At 40.0% G+C, this 22,602-nt stretch overlaps 1 protein-coding gene across 2 annotated transcripts in view; it reads left to right on the forward strand.

Moving 5' to 3' along the window:
• TAF4B (TATA-box binding protein associated factor 4b) overlaps nt 1-22,602 on the forward strand; it is a 69,146-nt gene that overhangs the window by 40,052 nt on the left and 6,492 nt on the right. The window contains exons 13-17 of one of the 2 annotated variants that reach the window (XM_040550223.1): nt 4,231-4,356; nt 5,407-5,463; nt 16,203-16,322; nt 19,057-19,138; nt 19,918-19,978. In XM_040550223.1, the coding sequence (XP_040406157.1) occupies nt 4,231-4,356; nt 5,407-5,463; nt 16,203-16,322; nt 19,057-19,138; nt 19,918-19,978 (446 nt within the window). The remainder of the gene's footprint in view (nt 1-4,230; nt 4,357-5,406; nt 5,464-16,202; nt 16,323-19,056; nt 19,139-19,917; nt 19,979-22,602) is intronic. The other variant, XM_040550224.1, reaches the window with a different exon arrangement.

Raw genomic sequence — 22,602 nt, forward strand, 5'->3', positions numbered from 1 at the left:
CTAGAAGATGACATGGATGAACAGTTCCACATGAATAACGTTGCAAAGTATGCCAACAGGTTTTCAGGAACTTACCTTCATGAACAGGATTTGGGAAACCTACCTTCAAGAACAGAACACTTAAGTTTTTTAGCCCTCTGCTATGTATTTGTATGTTCCTGTAGTCCATCTCCCCGTGTTTGCCATGCTCTCTTTCACCTCTTGGCTATCAATAGGTACCAGTGTGTGATGTGGACTCCTGTGTTGGAGAATTATCCAGAGACTTTCCAAGAGGATTGGTTAGTTGCCCTGCAAGGCTTTTCATGGGGCTGTCTTCGTTACAGAAAGATAGCAGTATGACAAGTGTTGTGCAACTGAAGTAGCTATTGTTAAGGTAGAAGTTGGTGTAAACAGCCAGTAATTCCTAGGCTATTACTCAGAAAACTTCCCAGTTTGTTCAGCTGCTGCCTAGAAGCTTCCATCTGATGGCCGGCCCTTCGGAGAATGGCAGGGTAAAAGCTTCGTATCATAGCTTACTGCCACGTACACTTCCCCCTTTTGCCCTTTTTCGGTAAATAAATAAATATATATGTGCACACACATGTATGTATGTAATTAGAAGCTACTATATTAATTAGGATAGAACTGTTATGATGGCCTTTCTATCCAAAGCAGGGAACAGACTTTCAAATTACTGTAAGCTGCTGTCTGTGCTGCAGCTCCTAATTGCAGTGCCTGTATAGAGGATGAAGACGATCAGCTAGCTGGTTCAGTTGCTTCTCTCCTATAATCTGGAGACTTGTGACATCATGTGATAGTCAAGACCTGAATTAGCCTTGACAATTACACAGTACAGCGATAAAAATGTTTTTGTTGTGGTTTGGCTCAGCAGAGCGTGAGATGACTGTTATATGCTCCTGTGTTTGGAGGCTTGAACTCATGTCTTTGGGAGTCCTGTGCTGTGTTGTCAACAGGGCTCAATGGCAATGTTTTCCTAGTGTGCAGTAGCAATAAAGCATGGCAGCCCTGCGCTGTACTCTCAGTATTGGCAGTATGATGTGGCAGCTCCATTGGTTTAAGGGGTAAACTCATGTAGCTAAGGGGTAAATGCTCCTAGATGTGAAAACCAGCAGTCTCCCCGTTCTTTTCTTCCTCCCTTTGTCCTCCTGCCCACTCCCTCCGCAAAGCCATCAATCAAACCGTAGAGTGCAGAAGTAACTCATCAGAGGTTAAGAGACTTCTTTTTGTAACTTGGTTCAGGAATTGACTGTAGAAAGCCAAAGCTCGGTAGGTTCCCACGTAGTAGCTTAGCCTCTGTACCATCTTGTGTCCATGCTATGTCCTCAGCAAGGCTTTTCAACATGACTAAAATTGTTGAGCTCTTGTAGAAGAACTGTTATGTATGGGATTCTTCTAGTTTCTTTCTTGATGGACTGAAGTAGAGTGCAGTTCCCACATCTGTGTTATTTTTTTCTGTGCCCCATGGCATACGATACATTTTTGGTGCTAAGCTGCAAATGCCTTAGATTTTCAGATTCACTTACAAGTACATGACAATCTAGGAAGGAACCTGTAAGTCATGGACAAGGCATACAGCTTCTTTTTGAAAATGTTGCCAGGTGTTCTCACAGAAACCATACCTGGGAATGTTTTGTCTCAATGCTGTGTGTTTCAAATATGTGCGAACCTAAGGTAAATATCCTGGGACAAGTTGGCAGCACTTTAGAGCACATCTGTGGAGAAGCCTCAAATATATTCATTTCCCTTGAAGAAAAAGGTGTGGAGGAATGAATTTTGTAAGTCCATACAGATGCACTGATGCGCTGTTGTATGAAAGGAATAGCTTGTTTCAGGATAGTGGAAAAACTTTATTTCACTTATGGTGAGCTCCAGTTTAAATTTAGCTCTGTTAAAGTAAAAGCAACTTCTGAACTGTCGGATATGCAAGCTCAGCTTTGGCACATACAAATCTAACCATGCTTACTATTAGGGTTACCTGCATTACCTATCACTAACTGTATAACTTCAGTTTTTGTGGTGATTGTGCTATTGTATCTGGGGATCATCTGGCCTTATGTGAAGAAATTAAGCTGTTATGTGAACAAAAACTGAATACAGCTTGCTTCCTCATACTCATAATGGTAATGAGTTATGCACAGGCACACAATGCAGTACTTTCTGTCTGAGCAATTACAGTGCTAAAAGATCACAGAGAACAAGTTAGCTGAGTAGGTAGGACAAAATATAACTGCAGGTGTTCTTAGGAGACCTGAAATCAGGTATCTTAAACACTTGTTAATGAGTGGGAATAGTGTAAAGAATGCTCCTTTCTCTTGTCCCATACAAGTTTGGGACAAGAAACGTTGGGGTGCTTCTGTTTGGGCAACTTGCTTTGCTAATTGGCATAGGGTCTTTGATTTGATTTTTAAAATGTATTTATCTAACTCTGACTTTCAGCATTCTAGAGAAGCACTTCTAAACTTTGAAAAATAATCTTCTGGTAATACAGCTTTCTTCTTTGTCCTGTTAAAAGGATTGCAGCATGGCGGTGGATTATAAACCGCTGCTCCAAAACAAATTGTACTGGTGTGCTGAGGCTGACTCACGAAGTAATGTATGTTTTGTGGGGAGCAGTAAAAAGTCAAGAGCAGTAACAAAAGAGGGGGCAAAAGGCTTGTCAGACTTTTGCAGAACCACAGACTCTTCTTGGGAAGGACAAAGTCTCCTTAGTTGCAACACATGGTGTGGTCTGAGCCACAATTGGTGATACGTGACAATGTGGTGGCTCACTGAAAAGACCAAACTTCATACAAGAAGAGGGATTGATTTCGTGCCTTGGTTGCGTTGTGAGAATTCAGCTTGGAAAAGAGCAGTACCCCACAACAGGACTTTTACTTTCCTTCCAGCTTTTAAAAGTATATGACTGGTGTGGGAAGAAGAGTCCGAGTATACTGTGTTTGAAAACTAAACATTTGGAAATTGAATTCATTGATCGTTCACGTATGTAAAATATACTCTTGCCTAAAATATGATTGTAAAACGTGTTGTGCTTGTTCCAGAATAATTGCACGTCAGGGTTGTTTCATCGAAGTGTGAGACTGGGGTAGTATAGAAGGAAGAAGGGTTGCTGAAAATGTGTAGTGTGTTTGGCTGGTAAAAGCCTAAAGGTAAACTTCTCAGGAAAAGAGAAGTTGATGAAGTAACAGAGGCAGAAGACTGATGTGCAGTGCATTTGAAAGAGTGGTTCAAATAGGTGGCACAGATGTGCCTCTTCTGGAATGGGCTCCCTGTCTTGTTTTGTCTGGTGCTGTTTGACCAATTTATGGCTTCAGTAGCCTGTGTGGAAGAGCAGAAGCAGTAAAAACTAGATTTTCATTGCCAGCTGACAACACTTGAGATCTTTCCTTTTGCCATCTTAGTGTTCCTATCTAGACAAACTAAGATTACACCTCACTCAGACTTTCCAGAGAGGGCGATGATGATAAGAAAAACAAACTACTGATTGCTGCTTTTTTCAATCTAAACTAAAATGATTGCAGGTTTGTTTCAATGCATACATGTCCAGTTAGTGTTGGAACCAGTTGCTAATATTCTCTGGCCCAGCTTTGAACAGAGCGTTGGACCTTTCAAAATACACCACTCTGACTTGAGAACGTACGCTGATGCAGAATAATGTATTCCTGCAGCTACAGTAAACCATATGTAATTAATCACCTCACTTTACTTACCCCAAGATTTATTATTACTAGTTCTGTTCCCCACCAGGTGAGGCTTATTTCAAATTCTGGATTAAATGTCAGAAACTTTTAAATTTTGAATCTTTTATTTGAATCTTATCTTTATCCTTTTTTCTTAAAGGAGAAAGTATGTGATGGTCTACTTTTTTTTTGCTCCTCCTAATAACCCATCTAGAAGACAGTCTTGTATGTATGTTTACTGGGTATGAAATTGCTATTTATAATAGCTTTTAGTAAAGGCTGCAATTCTAATGTTGTTATAATCAATAGACAGTAGAACTAGATCTTGATAATGGCACTTGTTCCATAACCTCTTACTAGTCACAGATCCAAAGAAGCATGCTCCAGTGGGGAGGAGATATGTGAACGGCTACCTACCACCTGAAGTCATTCTAAAACAGCCTACATTTTTCAGCTTTGAAAAAACAATATTTTTCTTTTCAGACTGTTTCCATTTGTCACCCCTAGTAGCGTATAAAAAAACTGGTTGTCTATAACAACATTCTCTTTCCAGGGGAGCGATAAGTACATCGTATCTAGTGATACCAGAGCACAGCTGAGATTTCTCGAAAAGCTTGATCACCTGGAAAAGCAGAGAAAGGACGAAGAAGAACGTGAAATGTTACTACGAGCAGCCAAGGTAAGAACACCATTTCCTGCTTTCCAAGGAGGTAGTGTTGTCCTTCAGATTGGTGAACATCTGTAGGTTTCCCAGTTTCTGCTTTAGATGCAATAACCATTAACCTTGGAATTGGAGATCTTTAATGTCTTTAATGTTTGGGACAGCTCAGGCTGTACAGAAAAAAGATTTTAGCTTTTTACCTTCTAAAGATCACAGGACTTCTTTTAGATAAGTGGTAGGGGAAAATCTCAATCTTCTTTCAAGATTATTCCTACTGGTCAGAATGAAATAAGTATTTACATAGCCGTAAACTTCATTTCTGGCTCAATTTTTGGTTCCAAAACTGTTGTGTATTTCTCTATAGCTGTGCATGGCACTGTTAGAAAATACGGATTCACTATACTTGTTCAGGCTGGTGTCTGGTGAGATCCACTGCTCTGCCAGGTGTATTTCTTTTCTGTAGTCAGATCAGAGTGTTTACCTTCAAGCCTGGTACCCTTGCATCTGAGAATCCCTGCTCAAGACACTGCTAGTACAGAATAAGTATCCTTCCTCGTTGCCTCCCCTCAAGAACAGAAGAGTAAAAAAAAAAACAGCTCAGAAGCTGTTGCAGCATCAGATGGGACTTGATCCTTTCCTGTTTGTTGTTGTTTTGTTTTAAGCTGGATTCTGGAGCCCCTTGGGTGGAAGTGTAATCTAGACTCGAAAGAATCGAGTTGTACTTGCACAAGTACGACTCCTTTTCTTTCCTGCACTTCCTGTCCTTTGTAAGTGTCTGCTGCTGACATGAACAGCATCATGCCTAGACTGGACCTGACTGACAGCGTTAGCATCATTTTCAGCTTAATCTTGCTTCAGGCGAGAGCAGAGGCAGCCGGCCCAGATGAGGGAGGAGGGGGGGTTGTGTGTGTGGAGGGGGAGGGGAGCCAGTCTGGATGGAGGCATTCACCCCTGGAGCAAAATCTTTCAATCACAAGAGAAAATTGTCATGTATTAAATATTTAACGGATGCAGTGGTGTTTGGATGCTGGTAATTTCTGTTCAATCTTTTTCCTCTTCCTTTGGTAGAGCCGTTCCAATAAAGAAGATCCCGAGCATCTGCGTTTGAAGCAGAAAGCAAAAGAGGTAGGACTTTCAAGTTACCATGCTTGCCTTTGTGTGTTGAGAGAAGGTTGGCAGCCCTGTCCTGGCAATTAGGTCAGGGTTTATTTTGCTGTTGCATACCATTTGCAGAGGCCTTGGGGAAGGACAGGAACTGCTACAGGCAAGGGCAGTGCTTCAAATGAGGTCAATGAGTTATGAGCTCTCTTTTTAACATTTTATTTTCATAGTTTTAGTCCTGTCTAGAAATGCCTCTTTGTAAACTTCCAGCAGTACACTTGGTAGGAATATAATGTGGGATTAGAAAAAAAAAAAAAAAAGAAACTTTGAGATTTAGCATCTGGGACTGTACAATAGGCTACATTTTTCCAGGGTAATTGTTCGTTTTGTAAATCTGATACTGCTTATAATTCTTTGGCTGGGAGGCGGTACTGGGATTTAGTTTTAAATGGAAAATGCCTCTGGCTTTTAATTTTCTGGGCCCAGCAGTTTTCTGTTCTGGAATGGAGCCCTTGTTTCACACAGTTCATGTTTAGCTGCAGGGGTTTTAGTTTATAGCTTAGACTGGTTAAGCTTTTACTCCCAGAGGCCTCTGCATAGCAACTGTAGAAATCAACAAATAAGTTCATTTATGTCTGCAGCCTTCTCTCAGTAGCTGACTTTTTACATTTCCCAATATCCATTTCCTGACTTTTCTAGCCTGAGAGAAAAAAGCTCCACTAATTGGAGCTTATTTTAATTGAGCCTTAATATTGGATCTCACTGGAGTTGCCCCCAGAGCTACTGGGAACAGAATGAAATGAAAGTACCTAAGGTTGAAGATGTGTGTGCGTGTGTATGTGTGTGTGAAATTTTTCACTTGACCTACAGATTCTTTTCCCTGCTGAATAAATCATCAAGCCTGTTCACATTTCTGATTAAGGATCTGACAGCAGACGATAATAAAGACAATTGAGGTGTGAGACGTGTGATACAGAGCTGAAGAAATTGGTTTCTATAGTTACTTGACTGATTTCATGCAATTTTTAAGGATCTTTGTGCTAAATGAGAGTGATTTTCTGAGCAACCTTCTTCCTTAACTGTGCCTCTTGAACTATGAAATTTGTTGCTGCTTAACATTGCTGCACTTGGCTCCTAGGTGCCAGCAGCAGCAGCAGGTTATTTATGAATGCTTTAAAGGCCCTTATTGTTTGGATTAATGTAGGAGCTGAGGCAAAACAAATGGAAATCCAGTAAAATAGTATTAAAATCAATGCTCTGGATTTATACCAAAGTAGAAGAAATTTGTAAAATAAGAGGAGAGAAAGAACTTGCTTTACTATCTGTCTTTTAATTCCTTTTTCCTCCTTACAACTCTCTCTTCATGCTTCCAATCTGTGAGTACAGAAGTTGCCTTAAAGCCCTTTCCAGGTTGCCTCTAGTGCCACCAGGATCAACAATCAGTGGGTAAATGCTGATTTGTCTTGTCTTGTAGGTGGCTTTACCTCTGCATCACCTGACTGTTTCTAGAGTTTTTTTTCTTTTTAATAAAACACTGCAAATCTGCATTTAAGCCATTCATTTTTGCAGCTTTTCTATTTTCTTCTCAACAATAACGTACAGGGTCTTGAAAAGTGTTCTGTGATGTAGATATTTAGAATGGAAGAAAAGTGGGTGTGCGTTTTGGTTTGGTTTTGGACTGATTTGTGCTGCTAATGAGATCTCTCTTTAAAAGTAGCTTATAGGTAAACAAAAAAGGAGCCAACAGCGTGGAGAAGGCTGATTGAGTTTAGTGCCCAGTGTTGTTTTAAGTTCTCTAGTTTGCATCCTTTCATACACCTTATCTTGTGCCAGGTTGACACAGCTTTCATCACATTTGTCCTGCATTGTTATCTGTGCTGTGCTGTTCACAGAGTGGTGATCTCCAACTGCTTCATCAAAAGAGGAGGAGGCCAATATTCCTCTTTGGACAATGCGGATCTTTGTGTCTGTATTGCCTTGTCCTCTTCTTTCCTCACCATGAGGCAGGCAAAACCTCACCAGATCCCACATGCAGGACACCCACCTTCCGTGCCATGAGTGCTCCCTTCTGTCTGTTTCAAGGTTGAGTTGCAATGAGCCCAAATGCAGCCGGTCAGTCTTGATACTTCGTTGATGGTTTGTAGGTAAATGATCAGCTCACATTTGCATAAAAAACTCAAGCATGAGTAGAACTGGAATAAGATCAAAATAAAAACAACAAGTTTGCTGAGGCTGAAACAGGTAACTCAAAAGTGCAGTGCATACTGGGATGAATACCTGAAAAGGCTCACCATTGTCTGTCTTACTGGTCAAGCTGTGAGTGTAGTCTGCTCCTAAGAAACCAAAGGTGGGAATTTTGATTCCTCTGTCAGCTGGAATTGGATCCCTTCTAGGCCATGCTGGTCAAGTATCCACTGAAAAGCCTAATCGGATTGTCCCCTTGTAGTCCTTAAAGAACGAATATGGGTCTTTCTTCCTCAAAGCTGTCTTCGCTATGTTGATGGTAACCTGCTGGGAGGAGGGAGAGGGTGTGGGGTAATGGCATTGGACATCCTGAGTGTGTTCTAAAGCAGTGTTTCCCAGGGCATACATCATGACAACGAATACTTTTAAATCCAGGATGTGCTGTCATCCAGTAGCCATAGGCAAGTTCTTGAAAGTGCTGGAAGTGCATCCAGAGACGTGGCAGTGGATTCTTTTATCCAACAGGCTGTACATAATTGCTGTGACCTTTTTGTCTCTTTTCACATGACCTATTACCTCATACTTCCCCCGTGATAAGTCAGTTTTCCCTCTATTCTTAGTCTCTGTAGCTTGCTATGAACTAAGTCTGTACTTACTTCCCCCTTTCACCTGTTTCAGCGAATTTTAATACCTACGGAAAGTGCACATTCCTTCTGAGACAGCTGCTGGGCTTGCCCGAAGCTGCTCCTTTATCCACTCAAGAATTTTGTCCTTTCTCACCTCATAGGCCAGCTCTTTGTGTAACAGCATTCCCAAAGCCTGGGTAAATTGCCCCTGCTTTTCATTCAGCCTTATCTGCCACTTCAGACTGAGAGGATACAGTCCTTGCTCTGTTGTCCCTCATGCTTGTACTTTTAAAATTTATTTTCCTAGGTGCTTTCTGTTATGTCCTGCTCTACTTTCAACTATACTTCTAGTTATAAACAAATGTTAAGCTGATATAATAATTCTTCTAGCTATATTTGAAAAAAAGAAAATTATTGAACAGGCATACATCTTGTTGCTCTGCAGAGTAGTCCTACAAATAAGAAAGGGCTATGATCTAAGAATCTGTGTGTTATGAGCCTTCCAGAATTTTAAGAATGGAAATCCTGTAAAATGTTAGATTATTAAATGAACTGAAAAGTGAAACAAATCCCTATTTATGTGGCCTTCATCCTGGTATTTTGAAGAAGGATAAGATAAGAGCAGTTGGGGTACCGTGAGGATGATATTTTAAATCCAACTGGCTGGCTTGCTAAAGATAGCAACTATCTTTATCTTTGAAAAACAAAAGCCCCCCAACACTCCACTAAGCATGTTCTTTGGTTTTCAAATAGCCTTTTGGCAGTTTCCCTGAGAGACTGTAATGGACATGTAACCAGCTGAAAGTATATGGCCTTGGATTAGAAACGCTAGCAGAACCAGTGTTATCACTAAAAACATGACAAAAATATGATAATGGAGAGCCAGAGTTCTGTACCGAGAAGAAGTGTTGGGTGGAGTGCACGCTGAGATGGAGAATCCTGCACGTGGAAGATGTCTTAAGCACTCTCTGGTTTTGAGACCCTGAGAATGGGAGAACACAGTACTACAGCAGCTGAAAATCATTCAAGATATTGTGGGTTTGCAAGAGCTGTGATTGGTTTTAAAGTAATGTCTTGCAAGGGCTGGACGCAGTCCTGTTGTGATAATGCAGGTCTGCTCTAAGTGATGGAGCACTTTTCTCAAAAGTGATAGCATCTGAAATGATGAAAACTACTGGATATATTGCTTTGACGTGGTGCTGTAGCCTTTTTCTTGGCTTCATAACAGAAGTAGCCTAGGCTGTGTCTAAAAACATGCATGAAGAGATCTTGATGCTGGACATTAGGCACCCAGGAACTTCTCTGGGCCTCCAAGTAAGGCAAGCTGATGGGACTGCACAGGCTAAAGCATGCTCTAGTTGATCTAGAGTATGCAAAAATGTATCTGTAATTGTTAAAAAGTTGGTAAAAGGAAATATGCACCCCAAACCTCAGAAGTCCTTACAAGAATGAGCAAAATTAAGAATCACGAAGTTGCTGCACCCAGGATTTTTTCTTAAGTTGTGTGGCTACCTAGCTATTTATATACTAGAAAATGTCAAGTGTCAATTGAAGGAAAAATAAAACAAAAACACCTTTTTTTTTCCCAAGTGGTAGATTGCTGCATGTCTATGCTGCTAAAATTTTCCATTATTCTCCAAAATGTCTTACTGACATCTTATTGCAGCCTCTAGTTATAAATAGATAAGGCACCTGGTTTGGGGATGGGGAGGCAGCCACTGTATGGCCTGTTTCCCCACTGAAGCATCTGTGGGGAATATTAACCCGAAATAAATCTACAGTATTGCGTACAACTCTATAAGTTAGGCTGCATTTCAACTCGGCGTGTGCTATTCTTCCTTTCCAGTTTTAAATCTAAATTACAACAGAGGGAAAAGTCACTGGAAACTAATCGTATGGCTAATTAAAACAGTTTGAAAGGAAGCAATTGCAAGAAGAGAAATTGCATTATAGTCAAGAGGAGAGGATGGTAAATGTTTAAATATGCAGCCTTCAAATGTCAGTTTTCCTCAGAGAATGCCCCCCATATGAGAACTCCGCGATGCAGCGGCACTCAACCTGTAGGGCAGAAAACTTCCTATGGAAAAGGTAGAGGCTGGAGGCAGTGGTGCTCGTTGAGCTTTATGAGAACCAGTGTGAGAGGCTCAGAACTGAAAACCAGATTTTTAAGGTTTATTTTTAATTTTCATCACAAGTTCCTTAAGATGCTTAAAGGGAATGCAGAAAAAAATGGAGTGCTTTCTTCAGAAGACAACGAAGGGGGAAGGAAAATTTCAGAACATTAGATGGAGGATGCAGTGAAACTTAGTTGAAAAAGGTGGCTGGAAAAAAGAATGGATAAAAAGAAGAGAACTCAGTGCTCTAAGTGGCCCTGCTTTAAAGAACTAAATGTTAAGTTACCTTTTAAAACATATAATAAAGGGCTGTAGTAAATACCCATGTTCAGATTCCCTTTTCGTGGATGCAAGCTGGTAAAAAGAAAATGTTGACATTTGGTGACAGGTGCTCTGATTTATCTGTAATATTTTAATATTCTCAAATTTATTGTTTTATTTCTTTATTGTGGAAGCTGGGAGAACTGGCGGCTTCTACTTCTTTTGTATGCCTACAGTTCTTGCTTTATTCCCCCTGCAAGTCTTATACAAATTCTTGTTCATCTACTTTAGTGCTTTTATTACTCCTGATGTACTTATTGCTGGATAGCGCACAACCCTTAGGCATACATTAACTTGTCTTCAGACTTCCCTGCTTTCCTTTCCTGCCAGTTCTTCTGTTACTTTAAATATTTTATTTAATCTGTCCCATACTCTGTCAGCCTACAATATCATATGTGGAGACATCCCCATCCCTACTTTCTTTTCTTGATATTAAACCCAGAATCATATACGTATGCTTTTTAGTCTCTACCTTTATATAATTTATACCCAAATTCACAGTTGTAGTGTTTAGCTTTCTATCTGTCTTACAAGCATTTCTTGTGAGCTCGTTTCCATCCATATGGCTCTATTGATTTATTGCTTTGCTAAGACTGTTTCTTTTTCCTAAACAAAACTTCCTAGCACTTAAATCTGAGAAGTACATGAAAGAAATATGTCTCGAGGTTTTTCCTAGTACTTTGTGTATTGGAACTCTTGCAGATGTGGGCAGCGGTCTGAATTTCTTCAGATGCATCTGATCTGCCATCATGCTGGACAACTGCCATCTATTTGGCTTTTCTTTAACCTCAGACACATTATTGATCCATGAACCCTGACTAATAGTGATGCTTAATTTCTTGTCTCTAGCTTTAGAAAAACCTTTTCCGATAAAACTCTTCTTGGGGAGAGTCTAGTGAAAAGGCAGAGTGTAAAGGTTTCATGCACTGTCTTCTGTGGAAATTATGCCAGTCCTGTTCTGCTTTGTGTATTTATGCCTAATCACGAGGGCTTTTCTTACCCTTTTTCTCCCACTTGATATTGTAGTCACCTGCTGCTCTACGCTTCATTGGCTAGTTAGTGTGAATGAGTTGACTATTTGTAGTAGAGCGTGCTTTTTCCCTTCTTCTGTTGTGTTCAAGGCATTCTTCCTTGCAGAGTTTAGGGAAAAGCTTGCTAAATTTTCATGACTTCACTTGGAAGCTCTGATTCTGTGAACAATCACATATCATGTACTTCCTAACTGAGGAAGCTTAAAAGCAACGTGCAGTATCGCTTTAAAAAGTCTCAACATCTCATAGCTGAAGCGCTTCTTGTTTTCTTATGCAACTTGAAATTTAATTTTTAATATTAAAATGCCACCAAAAATGCCATTTATGTAATAGTAGAAATAGATTATGCATATCTTCTGAAATGTGGAACACGAGGCATCGAAAGTGAGATACAATTTCTGTGAGCAGAAAAGGAAATGTTTTTCTCAGTAGAGGATCGAGTGAAGAACGGAGAGGTCAATTTAAAAACCTTTCATTTTGTGTGATTACAGCCATGCTGCAAATGCCATTTCACTATAAGGGAGGACTTTCAAACATACCTTACTCCTTGATTTATGCTGCAGGTCAGATTAACTAAAATGGTTATTGTGTCACCCTAGAGATTCCTGCTTGCTGCAAGACCAGACTTTAAACCCTATTTTTATTATTAAAAAGGCCAGCAGCAACAAAGACTATTTTACAAGTTCTGAGACGTTTTCATAGCAATTTGATCTTTATACACAGGTTTTTAGAACTCTTTGTACTGTGATTCTTTGTGTATGTAAAAATCAGAAAGGGAGAGCAAGAGCAGGAGCATTCATTTGCCTCTTGCCTGTAGCCTGTCTGCTCTTCGTGCTATTCCCAAGGAATGAATTTGGGGCAGAACATGCGCTCGACTTCTGTGTCATGGTGGAACAACAGCATCTGTCAGGAGATGAAGGGGGAAGCCTGCTAGTTTGCAGGTCAATGTATGACAGGTTTGCCCTGCTCCTCTTGAATTGCCGTTAAACACTTCTATCTTGAAGGAAAAAAAAAAAAATCTGTTTTCAAGGTATATACCTGAGTGTGATAGTTTCTATTTATATCCTATTTTAGTCAGACACTGATATTAAAAAAACAAAAGCAGCCCCTAGAAGGGAAACAATGCTAGATACAACTTCTCTGCTTCATATTTCAATGCAGCTTGAATGCTACTTTTAATGTCTTTCACTTGTTGCAGTGATCTTTCTGCCCTAACTTGTGTGCTACAAAAATACCTGTTAAAAACTGATTTGACTCAATGTAGTTGCCTCTTACTCTTTCCTAATCTTGTTTAGGAAAATCCAACAGTAGCAAGCCAACCAGTATCCCCCAGGTGTCCCTTGATATTATCTTCTTCTTATCCTCTGTACTTTAACTGCTCACGTGATGTTTGGACACTTCATATCGTGCTTTTTAATGGAACAAAACTTGTTGAAAAAATAATTTTGCTGGCTTCAGCAGTGTAATTTGGATGACTGCCTATGTGTCTTAATGGGGATCTGTTGAGTCCATTATGGAGATTGAGTGTTTAAATTCATTTGTCTTAATTATATTTTCAGAAAATCCCCGAGATGTCTAGAATGCAACAAGATTGATTTTTCTTTTTTTCTTTTCCTCTGAAGCCTTGTTCAGATTCTGACTGATTTGAAAAAAAATTGACTGTTTACGAGGTGGAAAACTTACTGGGAAGAGCAGCTTCCCAGTAAGAGCAGATACAACAATGCAGCTATAGCTATGATGTGTGTTTCCAGCATCATTTTGGGAATCGTGTGGTCAAAGATGCATCAATTCTGCTTCTAGAAAATGCATCTTTTTCATATCTCCCAGCAAGCATCATCCTGCCCTCCGTGGGGCTGGATTTTCTTCCAACACTGCTCTCCAGCAGCAGCGCTTGTCCCCTCAAGGAGTTCATGTCGACTGCGTGCTTTCTCAGCTGGAATTGTGTAGGGCAAGAGAGTGCTCATGCCTGGGCACTAGCCGGTCTTCAGCCAATGTTCTCAGACACATTTTCTGACTTGGGGGTGGTCTTCTGTGGAACCAGGAGTTGGACCTGATGATCCTTGTGGGTCCCTTCTGACTTAGGTGATTCTATCGTTCTATGCTATGCTATCTAATGCCTCTCCGAAGGAGGATGGCAGGACGGGCTTGGGCTAATAAAAGGCCTTTGCTTCATTTTGTTTAAGTTCAGTCGTTTTAAAGTCCTTCAAGTGCAGTGTTTCTTGAAAGTAAAGCGAATCATCTTTTCCCCTTGCTTTTCTTTTCCACCAGAGCCTTTTCTTGAAGCTTGGAATTTAATCGGCTCCCAGAGTCGATTTTTAGTTGTTTCCCCCCAACACTGGTTGCAATGTGTTCCTGAATATAATTATGCTGTAAATAATAAATATGCTGCAATACAATAAATACGCTGTATATCTGTTGCATATATAAATGTGCAATAAACTTAAAACAAACAATTTATATATTTATATATAGCAAGAGTAGCGTGTACAGTAAGCGAATGATGGTGCCTAGTGTTGCAGGATCACTGCTGCATTTCTCTAAGCAAAAGCCTACATAGTGTGATCAAAGCTGACTTGTAAGTAGTGTTGTTTTTGTAACTGAATGATTCGTCTGATCCTCAGAAAAGAAAAAAAACGACTACTCATAACATGTATATCAAAGTCCTGCGTTCCACAATTTCTGTTGAAAAATCCCAAGCATATATAGTGGAGTCTTAAGTGGAATGATGTCCATTTAGGGATCTTGCACTGAAATACTTTTTTTAATAGCCTAGCTAATGGTGTTCTCAATGTGAAGCTGCCAATGTGATTAAAGAAAGAATGAGTCTACCTATCTGAAGTAAAATGGTAGCGCAAATAAAATTAGCAAACTTACAAAAAAAAAAAAAACACAACGATAACTTCCTCCCCAACAAACAGCAGTACTTTATTGTGGATTCTTATTTTAGTAGTAATAGATAGCAAGGGGAGAAGATGTGCAATGTAGGTGCTACCAGCTCAGGTCGTCTTATGAGCTGAATTTTTCTTCAAGCAGGATCTCTGACAGATGAAAAGCAAGCAAAGACATAGCGCATTGCAGGCTTAGTAAGTGAAGTATCTGTACTGACTGCATGAGGAATTCCAATTAATTTTTTTAATGACTAGGGGGGAGGAAGGGAGGAGAACTGGATAATTTGCTACCGTGATGTGGCTATACGTTCTTTTCTAAAAACACGTACATGCACATGCATGCAGAGAGCTCCGGTCCAAACAGAGTTTGTAAGTTCTGAGAGCAGGGAGAGCACTGGCCAAGGAGCTGTTGTAGTTGCGTGTCAGATCATCCAAGGACTAATGTCAAACCCAGAGGTTTGTGCTGAAGGACAAACTCAGCCTGACAAAATAGAAAAGCTTCCTTTTCCACAGAGGGAGTGCTCCCCTCCACTTGCGCTCCCAGCTGGGCAGCTGAAGGATCTGAATGCAGTGTAGCCACGTTAACAAGAGGGCAGCCCAAGCTAGTAACTCTGTCAGCAGGCTTGTCTGGGGTTGAGCTGCAGAGCAGCTGGCATCTGTAGTTATTGAATAGAGTGAAATAGTATGTACCTCAAAATGCAGACATAAGCCTTTATTTTTTGCTCTTGACTAAGGATTTATTTCTCTCCTTCCTCCTTTGTTCTAGAGGCTATTTCCTATCCCCAAACCTTTAAAAGGAAGGGAAGCCTTGTCTTGCTACTTGAGGTTCATTAAAATACTGTTGAGATTTGCTGGCTAATTGATTAGGCTTTAAATAAATAAGTAAATAATCCCACCCAAAGTCTACCTAACCCAGGCAGAGAGGTTCTCTGCATCTCAAAGAGGATCTCTTTATGTTGAGGGGTTTTAGAGGTGAGTGAAAATAAGTGTATGCGATGCATCTCTAACTTGCTTCAGATACATTTGTATATTCAAATATGTTCTGGGGCAGGTGAGGGTGTCAGTGAATTGACAGCATCCTGTTCAGTTGGATATGTGTTTTCAAAACGGTAATATTGAGTTTGGGGTTCAGGTAAAACAGCTTGAAGAAGCTGAGTGTGTCTTGCTTTTGTACAGTTGTGAATTGACATTGTAAATTAAGAATATGACTGCTTCACAGAGCTCGGCGATTTCAACTTTTAATACTAATGCAGCTACATAAACCAGTTCTGATGAAATATTTTCTATTAATCAGAAATGATTTCTGAGTTAAAGAACCAGCAATGAGACTCCAGTTGAGTGTGTGTTGATACCACAATGCAATCTCCATAAAAAGTGTTATTTATGCAGTGTTTCCTGTAGGTCTGTTAACGTTTCAAGGCTCTAAGAGCAGCTTATTATTGGAATCTACCAAGAGTGTCCAGAAAGACAGGAAAAAAATGCTGTCAAATATGTTGTTGCAGTAAGCATTACTGAACTGTCTGAAGCTGTGATAAAGAGAACAAACCCTTTAGGATACTGTGCATTGTAATTAATGTAGGTGTTTTCTTTTTAAATTAGATGCAACAGTTGGAGTTAGCACAAATGCAACAAAGAGAAGCCAACCTCACGGCTTTGGCAGCCATTGGACCGAGAAAGAAAAGGCCGTTGGATTCATCAAATGCTGGATCTGGGCTGGAGGTACTGAGATGTCTTGCAATGACTTGCATGGTGGTGTTGTATCTTTATATAAAATTATTTTCATCCTTCCCTATAGGAAAAAACGACAATAATTTTGACAGAATGGTTACCTGCTGTAAGCAAAGTGGTCCATGGGTTAGATACTTGAAAAGATGATTTCTGGTAAATTTAATGGGTACATTTGTGTGTTATATGAAGAACTGTGGATAAGAGCACTGTGTGTAAAGGACTAAATCAAATGGTGGGTCAAAACTTCTGTCTGCAACGGAGGGCAACACTGCTCTGGTGGTCTTCCACAGCAGCTAGTTGTAATGGACCAGCAGTTGAACTCATGATGGCAGTTCTGGATGGCTTTTTGAAACAGCTCTTTGACATTTGGTTGTGTGTGTGCTTTCTTCCACATACAGTGTGTAGGAACTCTTCAAATATGCTGTGAGTTCACCTTGGCTGGATCACCAAAAAAGCACCAGAAATAAATATGTACTGCTAGACCATTCGGTTCCTGCAGTGTGTCAGATCTCCTTTTCTGGCTCATCCAGCACTTCAAAAATGCCTTGAAGGTGCTTTTAACAGATTTTGGTCTGAACATATCTCTTAGTGTTGTGCTGGAGATTAACTGTTTCCAGGACCTGGATATCTTACGAGGCTGCAGAAGTTCTTTACAAGGGGTGTGACAGCCTGCTTATGTTGGAGATCGTTATCTTGGCTGGAGATGGGAGAAATGCCTTGCCAGCTGCGATGCAAGTCTTGTTGCCAGTTTTGCCATTCTTTCTCAGGAAGCCTCAACACCGTGTGAATGAATGGCTGCTTGGCGTGTGACCCAGGCACAACGAGCAGAAGCCTTGGGGAAGTAGCTTATGTGGTGCAAATGGTGGTGAAGTTTCCCTGTCTGATAAAACTCAAGGCTTCCTTCCCCCCTCCGTGTCCTAGGAAGCTTATATATATGAATGAAAGTACTCTAGCATTTTTGCATGGTGGAGTCCATAAAGACCTTTAATAAAGCTCAGCTAATGCGCGTAACATAACGGGGACAGTAATGGCACCTGTCCTTTATGCTTCCCCTCAGCCTGGGTTGTGACAAGAAACCTCTCTGAGGAGAGAAGGTAGACTTGTTTCTTCGATTTTTGTTCTGACATGGATACAGACACAACTCCTTGAATGCTCACTGTTTACAGCAAGTGAAGTGAAGGAATCAGTATCTAAACAAGCTACAGAAAGCAGCATGCCAGGCTTTTTGGTAGCTGCTCTTCACTTTGATGTTTTTAATGCATTTTCACATGAAGCTGAAAGTATAGGGTTTTTTGTAATACCTCTGGAAAAATAAAAAAAAAAAAAAAAGTTCAGCATGAGAACAGTTTTCCTCATCCTTTTCTCTTCTTCCCATAAGCATCTATCGAGTAACTATTCCTGTTCTTGGTAGTGGTTTTCTGTAATTATGCAGGATTTGTTTCTGAATATTTAACAAGGCAGCCTGTTAGGTGTTTTTCAGTTATTTCTCATAATCTGCAATGTCTACTTTGGCACAAGTCTGTAAAGCTTTTAACAAAGTGAAATGTGTAAGTGTTGATATTGTAAGGTAGCAATCAATTATTTGCATTTTAAAAGAGCATGTTTTTAGACCATGTGTCTAAAACTGACCATAAACCTTGATAGCGTTTCATTGTCGTAAATTTACCTGCTGTGTTATAAGACGCTTCTCTCATGGGTTGCCTTACTAGACTGAGTTGTAAGGGCAGTAGGTGAAAGTAATTCTGCTAGTGAAGCTACTTTTGAAACTACTTCTGTTTCTTGCATGCAATTTTGCGTTCTGGTGCCTAGTGCTTAGGCTTCATGCTACGAGAAAGCAATTCACTGGTTCTCTGTGGACCTCTTTTTTTTTTTTGAAATTATGCAGGATAGCAAACTTGTGAAGGCTGTTTAGACTTAAGCATTTAAGTGTCCCAATATATCTCAACAGGATTTATAAAAGGCTTAAGACTTCTCATGTAGGATAAAAAATGGTTTAGACAAACACTATATTTCAAGAAGCAGAACATTTGTAATACGTTCATGATAACGTGGCAAAACATTCTGAGCAGTAAACAACATTCCAATCTTCAGAGATGAAAGGAGGTCTTTGAAACTGAAAGCAAGTACAATATGGCCTTAGGCTGATACACATTTGGGCATCTTCAAAATCATCTTTTTGGGCAACCTGTCTGAGAATAATTTAAACAGGCAGGATGTACTTTTTCATTTCAAATTGCAAATACAGACAGCTTTACTCACAAGTAATCTTAAATGTCAGAACTTCCTGACTGTGCAATGTCAAAGAGTAAATCTGTGCATAATACTCCTGTGACCATTTTTTAAAGCCTAATATCTTGGCGGACAGGTGTGATGGAAGGAATTATTCCTGAATATGAAGGATTCTTTGATATTATTGAATGATATCACTAATGTTAACCGTATTAGTTGTTTTTTTTTTTTAATTTAAGACTTCAGCTTGTCTTAGCTAATGTTCTTTGTACAGTGTTTGTGTCTCTTAAGTCTGTGTTAGAGCAAAGTTGTGTGTTCAGCTTTTTATCGTTGCCTACTGTAATAATTAAAGGAAAGGAGTTGTTTCAAGCTATTATTGATGTAAACTGGAAGCCCTAAGGTATTTGGGGAGACAGGGAAGAAGTAATCAGTTACACTATGTATTGAAAAAGTGAAATGCTGAAAGCAAATGTACTACGTATATGCTTTTGTCCAGTACCAAAAGGTAATGGGTACTGGAAGAGTGCAGCTCAACAGAGCGGGTCAGAATGGATCTGATACCTTCTCTTGCAGTAACAGTAAGCATGAAGGGTGGAAAAACAGCATTTGGTTAGCATACGCTTTCCTTTCTCCACAAACAATTGTTTGGAATGGTTCTCCCCACCTTGGGTATCTGTTCCCTCCACACTCAACCACTTGGGTTTGCACCTCTGCTGGAAAGTCTTTTTCCTGACATACTTGAATATTCAATTCCTACACAGTCACCCCACTTTCTTCTCTTAAATTATGGTTTCTTTACTTAATCTGTAACAGGTCTTCTTAAGAGACTATTTTAAAAGAGACTATTTTAATCTGGGAACTAAAATGTGGTATAGCAGAAACATGTGCTTTACAACTAAAACCCTGCTTACCAGCTGCCACATCGTTTTGTAGAGTGGCAGATGACAAATGAAGAAAGAGGCTCCTGCCCAGAGGACTTTGTTTGTCAACTATTTTGGGCCTAAAAGCATTATAAAAAGGGTAAAATGTGTCCTGCCATTGTTATTGCCTGTGTATTGCTACACTTGAAACAGCAGTAGAGGCAAATCCATGACAATCATGGAATGGAAAAAATAAGGCTTGCTCTAAGCCTAGAGAGCAAGCAAGCAAACAAACGACATCATATAATGGGAATTCCCATGCCTTTCTTATTTGAAACACTAGTTGGGGTAGTTTTTCATATTGTCTTTATTTTGCCTGTTGACTATTGCAACTTAACATTTGAATGGCATTGTTCAGAAAGAATAATTTCAGAAAACCCTGGTAAGAAAATCCATCTATTGTGAAAATGTGCTAATTGGTGCTACTTGTATTCCAGAGGTGGTAATATCTTCATCTCTCTCATTCTGGTCCCTCTGGACACTTTTGGATACAAATGAGTCAAGAGTCTTTTAGATTTGATTCACTTGTGTTTTTGGGTTTGTGTATTTGTTACCCACCTCGTTATCTCCCCCATTTTGGGTGCATGTGGGGAATACTAATGAATGAAAGGGTGGGAGGACTTCAAACATAACTCATCTTGAAGAAAAGGGAGAATACTTCTTGTAAAAACAATCAGAAAAAGAAAATTTGAAGCCACAGATTTGTTTTTCTGATTCTGTGTTCTGTTTCATCATTCTTTATTGGTTGGTACAATGCCCCATAACGCTTCCAATATTGAGAAATATTTGAGGATTATTTTTGATTTAAGTTTCTCTGCTTTTCTGATGACAAAGCCATTTTCAGAATGTCTTTGTCTAGTTCTCACTACAACTGGAGTCTTAGAAGTTTGAAAACCCATGCAAATGATTTACAGCTTTTTTTTTCCTGTGAAGAAACAGGCTGCAGTTCTGACTATAAACTTTCTTTTTCAACTGAAGGTATTCTGTTTCCCATCTTGTCTTCCTTCTTGAACAGAGAGAAGTGTTTTTGTGTTATCACTCAGTAGGGACAAACAAGGTCTACCTCCATTTTCAAAAGTTAGGAGACTGAATGTTACTCTTGTGGTCAGCACCTAAAGGTTGTGGTTGGACCAGTCTTCTTCATTATATGGGAAAACTTACTTGGATGCCTGCATGTCAGTCTGACTTTTTGGGGCACTGCTTTTTCTCATGTTTCCTTGCGCAACGATAACACACTAAACAATCGGAAGTGATGAAGTCTATCATACTCCAAAGTGCCCTTGATGTTGTATCCTTCACTTACCTTCTCCCAGGTTGCTCACGTTGACAGACTCACAGGTAAATCTTTTGCCTCTTCTTACTTTTCCTTTGCCATTGGATCATGCAAAGTTTTCTTCCAGATATCGTGGGCGGTTGTTCAGTCTGCAGCCCAGATTGGCTACTCTCTCAATAAGTATAGGTCTTGCCATAACGTAGGCTGTCATCAGTATAATTTTACAAATAATCTGTTAGCCTTCCTCTGAGGACTCTCAGAGGTCTCTCTGGGGTAAACATGGCTGTGCCGAGTGGCACGGTGGAAGGGATGGGAAGCCACCACTTTCTGAGCATTCAAATCCTGGTCAACAAGCATAAAATAAGGTGATGCTTGCAGGGCGATGCGCATCTTCCAATACAGCGGTCCACAAGTAAGTTTGTGTTTTCTTTGTGGAAAGTTTGGCAAGAAGAAATGGGAGAAATATCTTGTCTTCTATGCTGGTCATTTGCTCTACTTATAATATCCGTTGTGTGTGGAGAAAGCAAGCTGGTTGCCTTCTCTTTTAGGGCTAGCTCTGTGCCACGTCTGTTCATGTTAGTAGAACTTAAATTTAGCCTGCTTGTTTTACAGATTAGGATGCCAGTATGCGTGCAGATCAAACACATTCTGTATATGGTGCAGGCTTAAGCTTTTGGAAATGATCTTAAGGCTGACCCAGGAAGAACTAAGCCATCGAGCAACAAGTCCTTTTTTGCAAAATGAAGGAAAACCCTGCACCTTACAAATGATTGGGGAAGAGAGGCATTTTGTTCTCCCACTGTGTGACAATCAAGTCACTATGGGTTTTTTTGGTGTTTGAGGGAGGGATGTGTGGTAGTCAAGGGAAGGGACATACATGGCTTTACACTTCTGGAAGTGGTAGCCTTAGAAGTTACTGCCACCCTTCTGACCATAAGCTTCTCTAATGAGGATACGTTAGCATAATTCATCTACTTTGGTATTGGTGTAAAGGAAGTGAGTCAAAATGAATTAATTGAACTTAAACTTGGCTCTGCAGTGGATGAGGATGGTTTTGCTGCCCTGTGTGTATCCATGGGGTACAGAGCGGCTTCTGACTGGTGCTTGGCATTGGCATATGATAGTCTGCTAAGGTATTTTCTTAAAAGCTACAGAAAATGAATTTAAAATCAATTGCTTTAAATTGGACCTAGGCTACTTGAATGTAAATACGTCTTCAGAACCAGGCTACAAAATCTGTTTCTACACTTGAGGGATTTTCTTCTCTCTTTTTCTCTCGATGTGTGTCTTTCTCTCTCTGTGTCTGCCTCCCTCTCTCTACTATCTCCTCCCCTAGCTCATTTTGAGACTTCAGTCTAAAGTGATACAGGAGAGTTTTTCTTTTTTTCTACTTTGCATATGCATAACGTATGCAGACTCTTGATTTCACTTCCTAGTTCTTATTCAAGCTGTTGGACAACTGAAGAGTCTACAAGGGTGGTCGTACCTTTGGGGAAGATGGGAGCTAAAAGCATACTCTAATTATAAAATATGGCTTCAGCATCTTACTTATGTGCTGCAAGACCGAAGTGTGCACGCCCCTGTCAGCTGGAGAGTTTCAATTTCAGCTCTGAATTTCCTGGCTGCTGTCAGTCTAGGCCATACACTTGACGTGAATTCTTTCCCCTCTTAAATAGGCAAAAATATTCTCGACTGCCATTCATAAGCTTTAGAAGTACAGTTCATCGGCCCATGTCGTGCTTCCTCTGTGCTAGATATGAACTTAATTCTTCTTGTGTGAAAGATATCTGCAATTTAAATGACTAATTGCGTTGTAGCTTTAGGCTGAACATATTGGTAACGCACAAAC

Source organism: Cygnus olor, chromosome 2 (assembly GCF_009769625.2).
Source record: "Cygnus olor isolate bCygOlo1 chromosome 2, bCygOlo1.pri.v2, whole genome shotgun sequence".
Taxonomy (NCBI): domain Eukaryota; kingdom Metazoa; phylum Chordata; class Aves; order Anseriformes; family Anatidae; genus Cygnus; species Cygnus olor.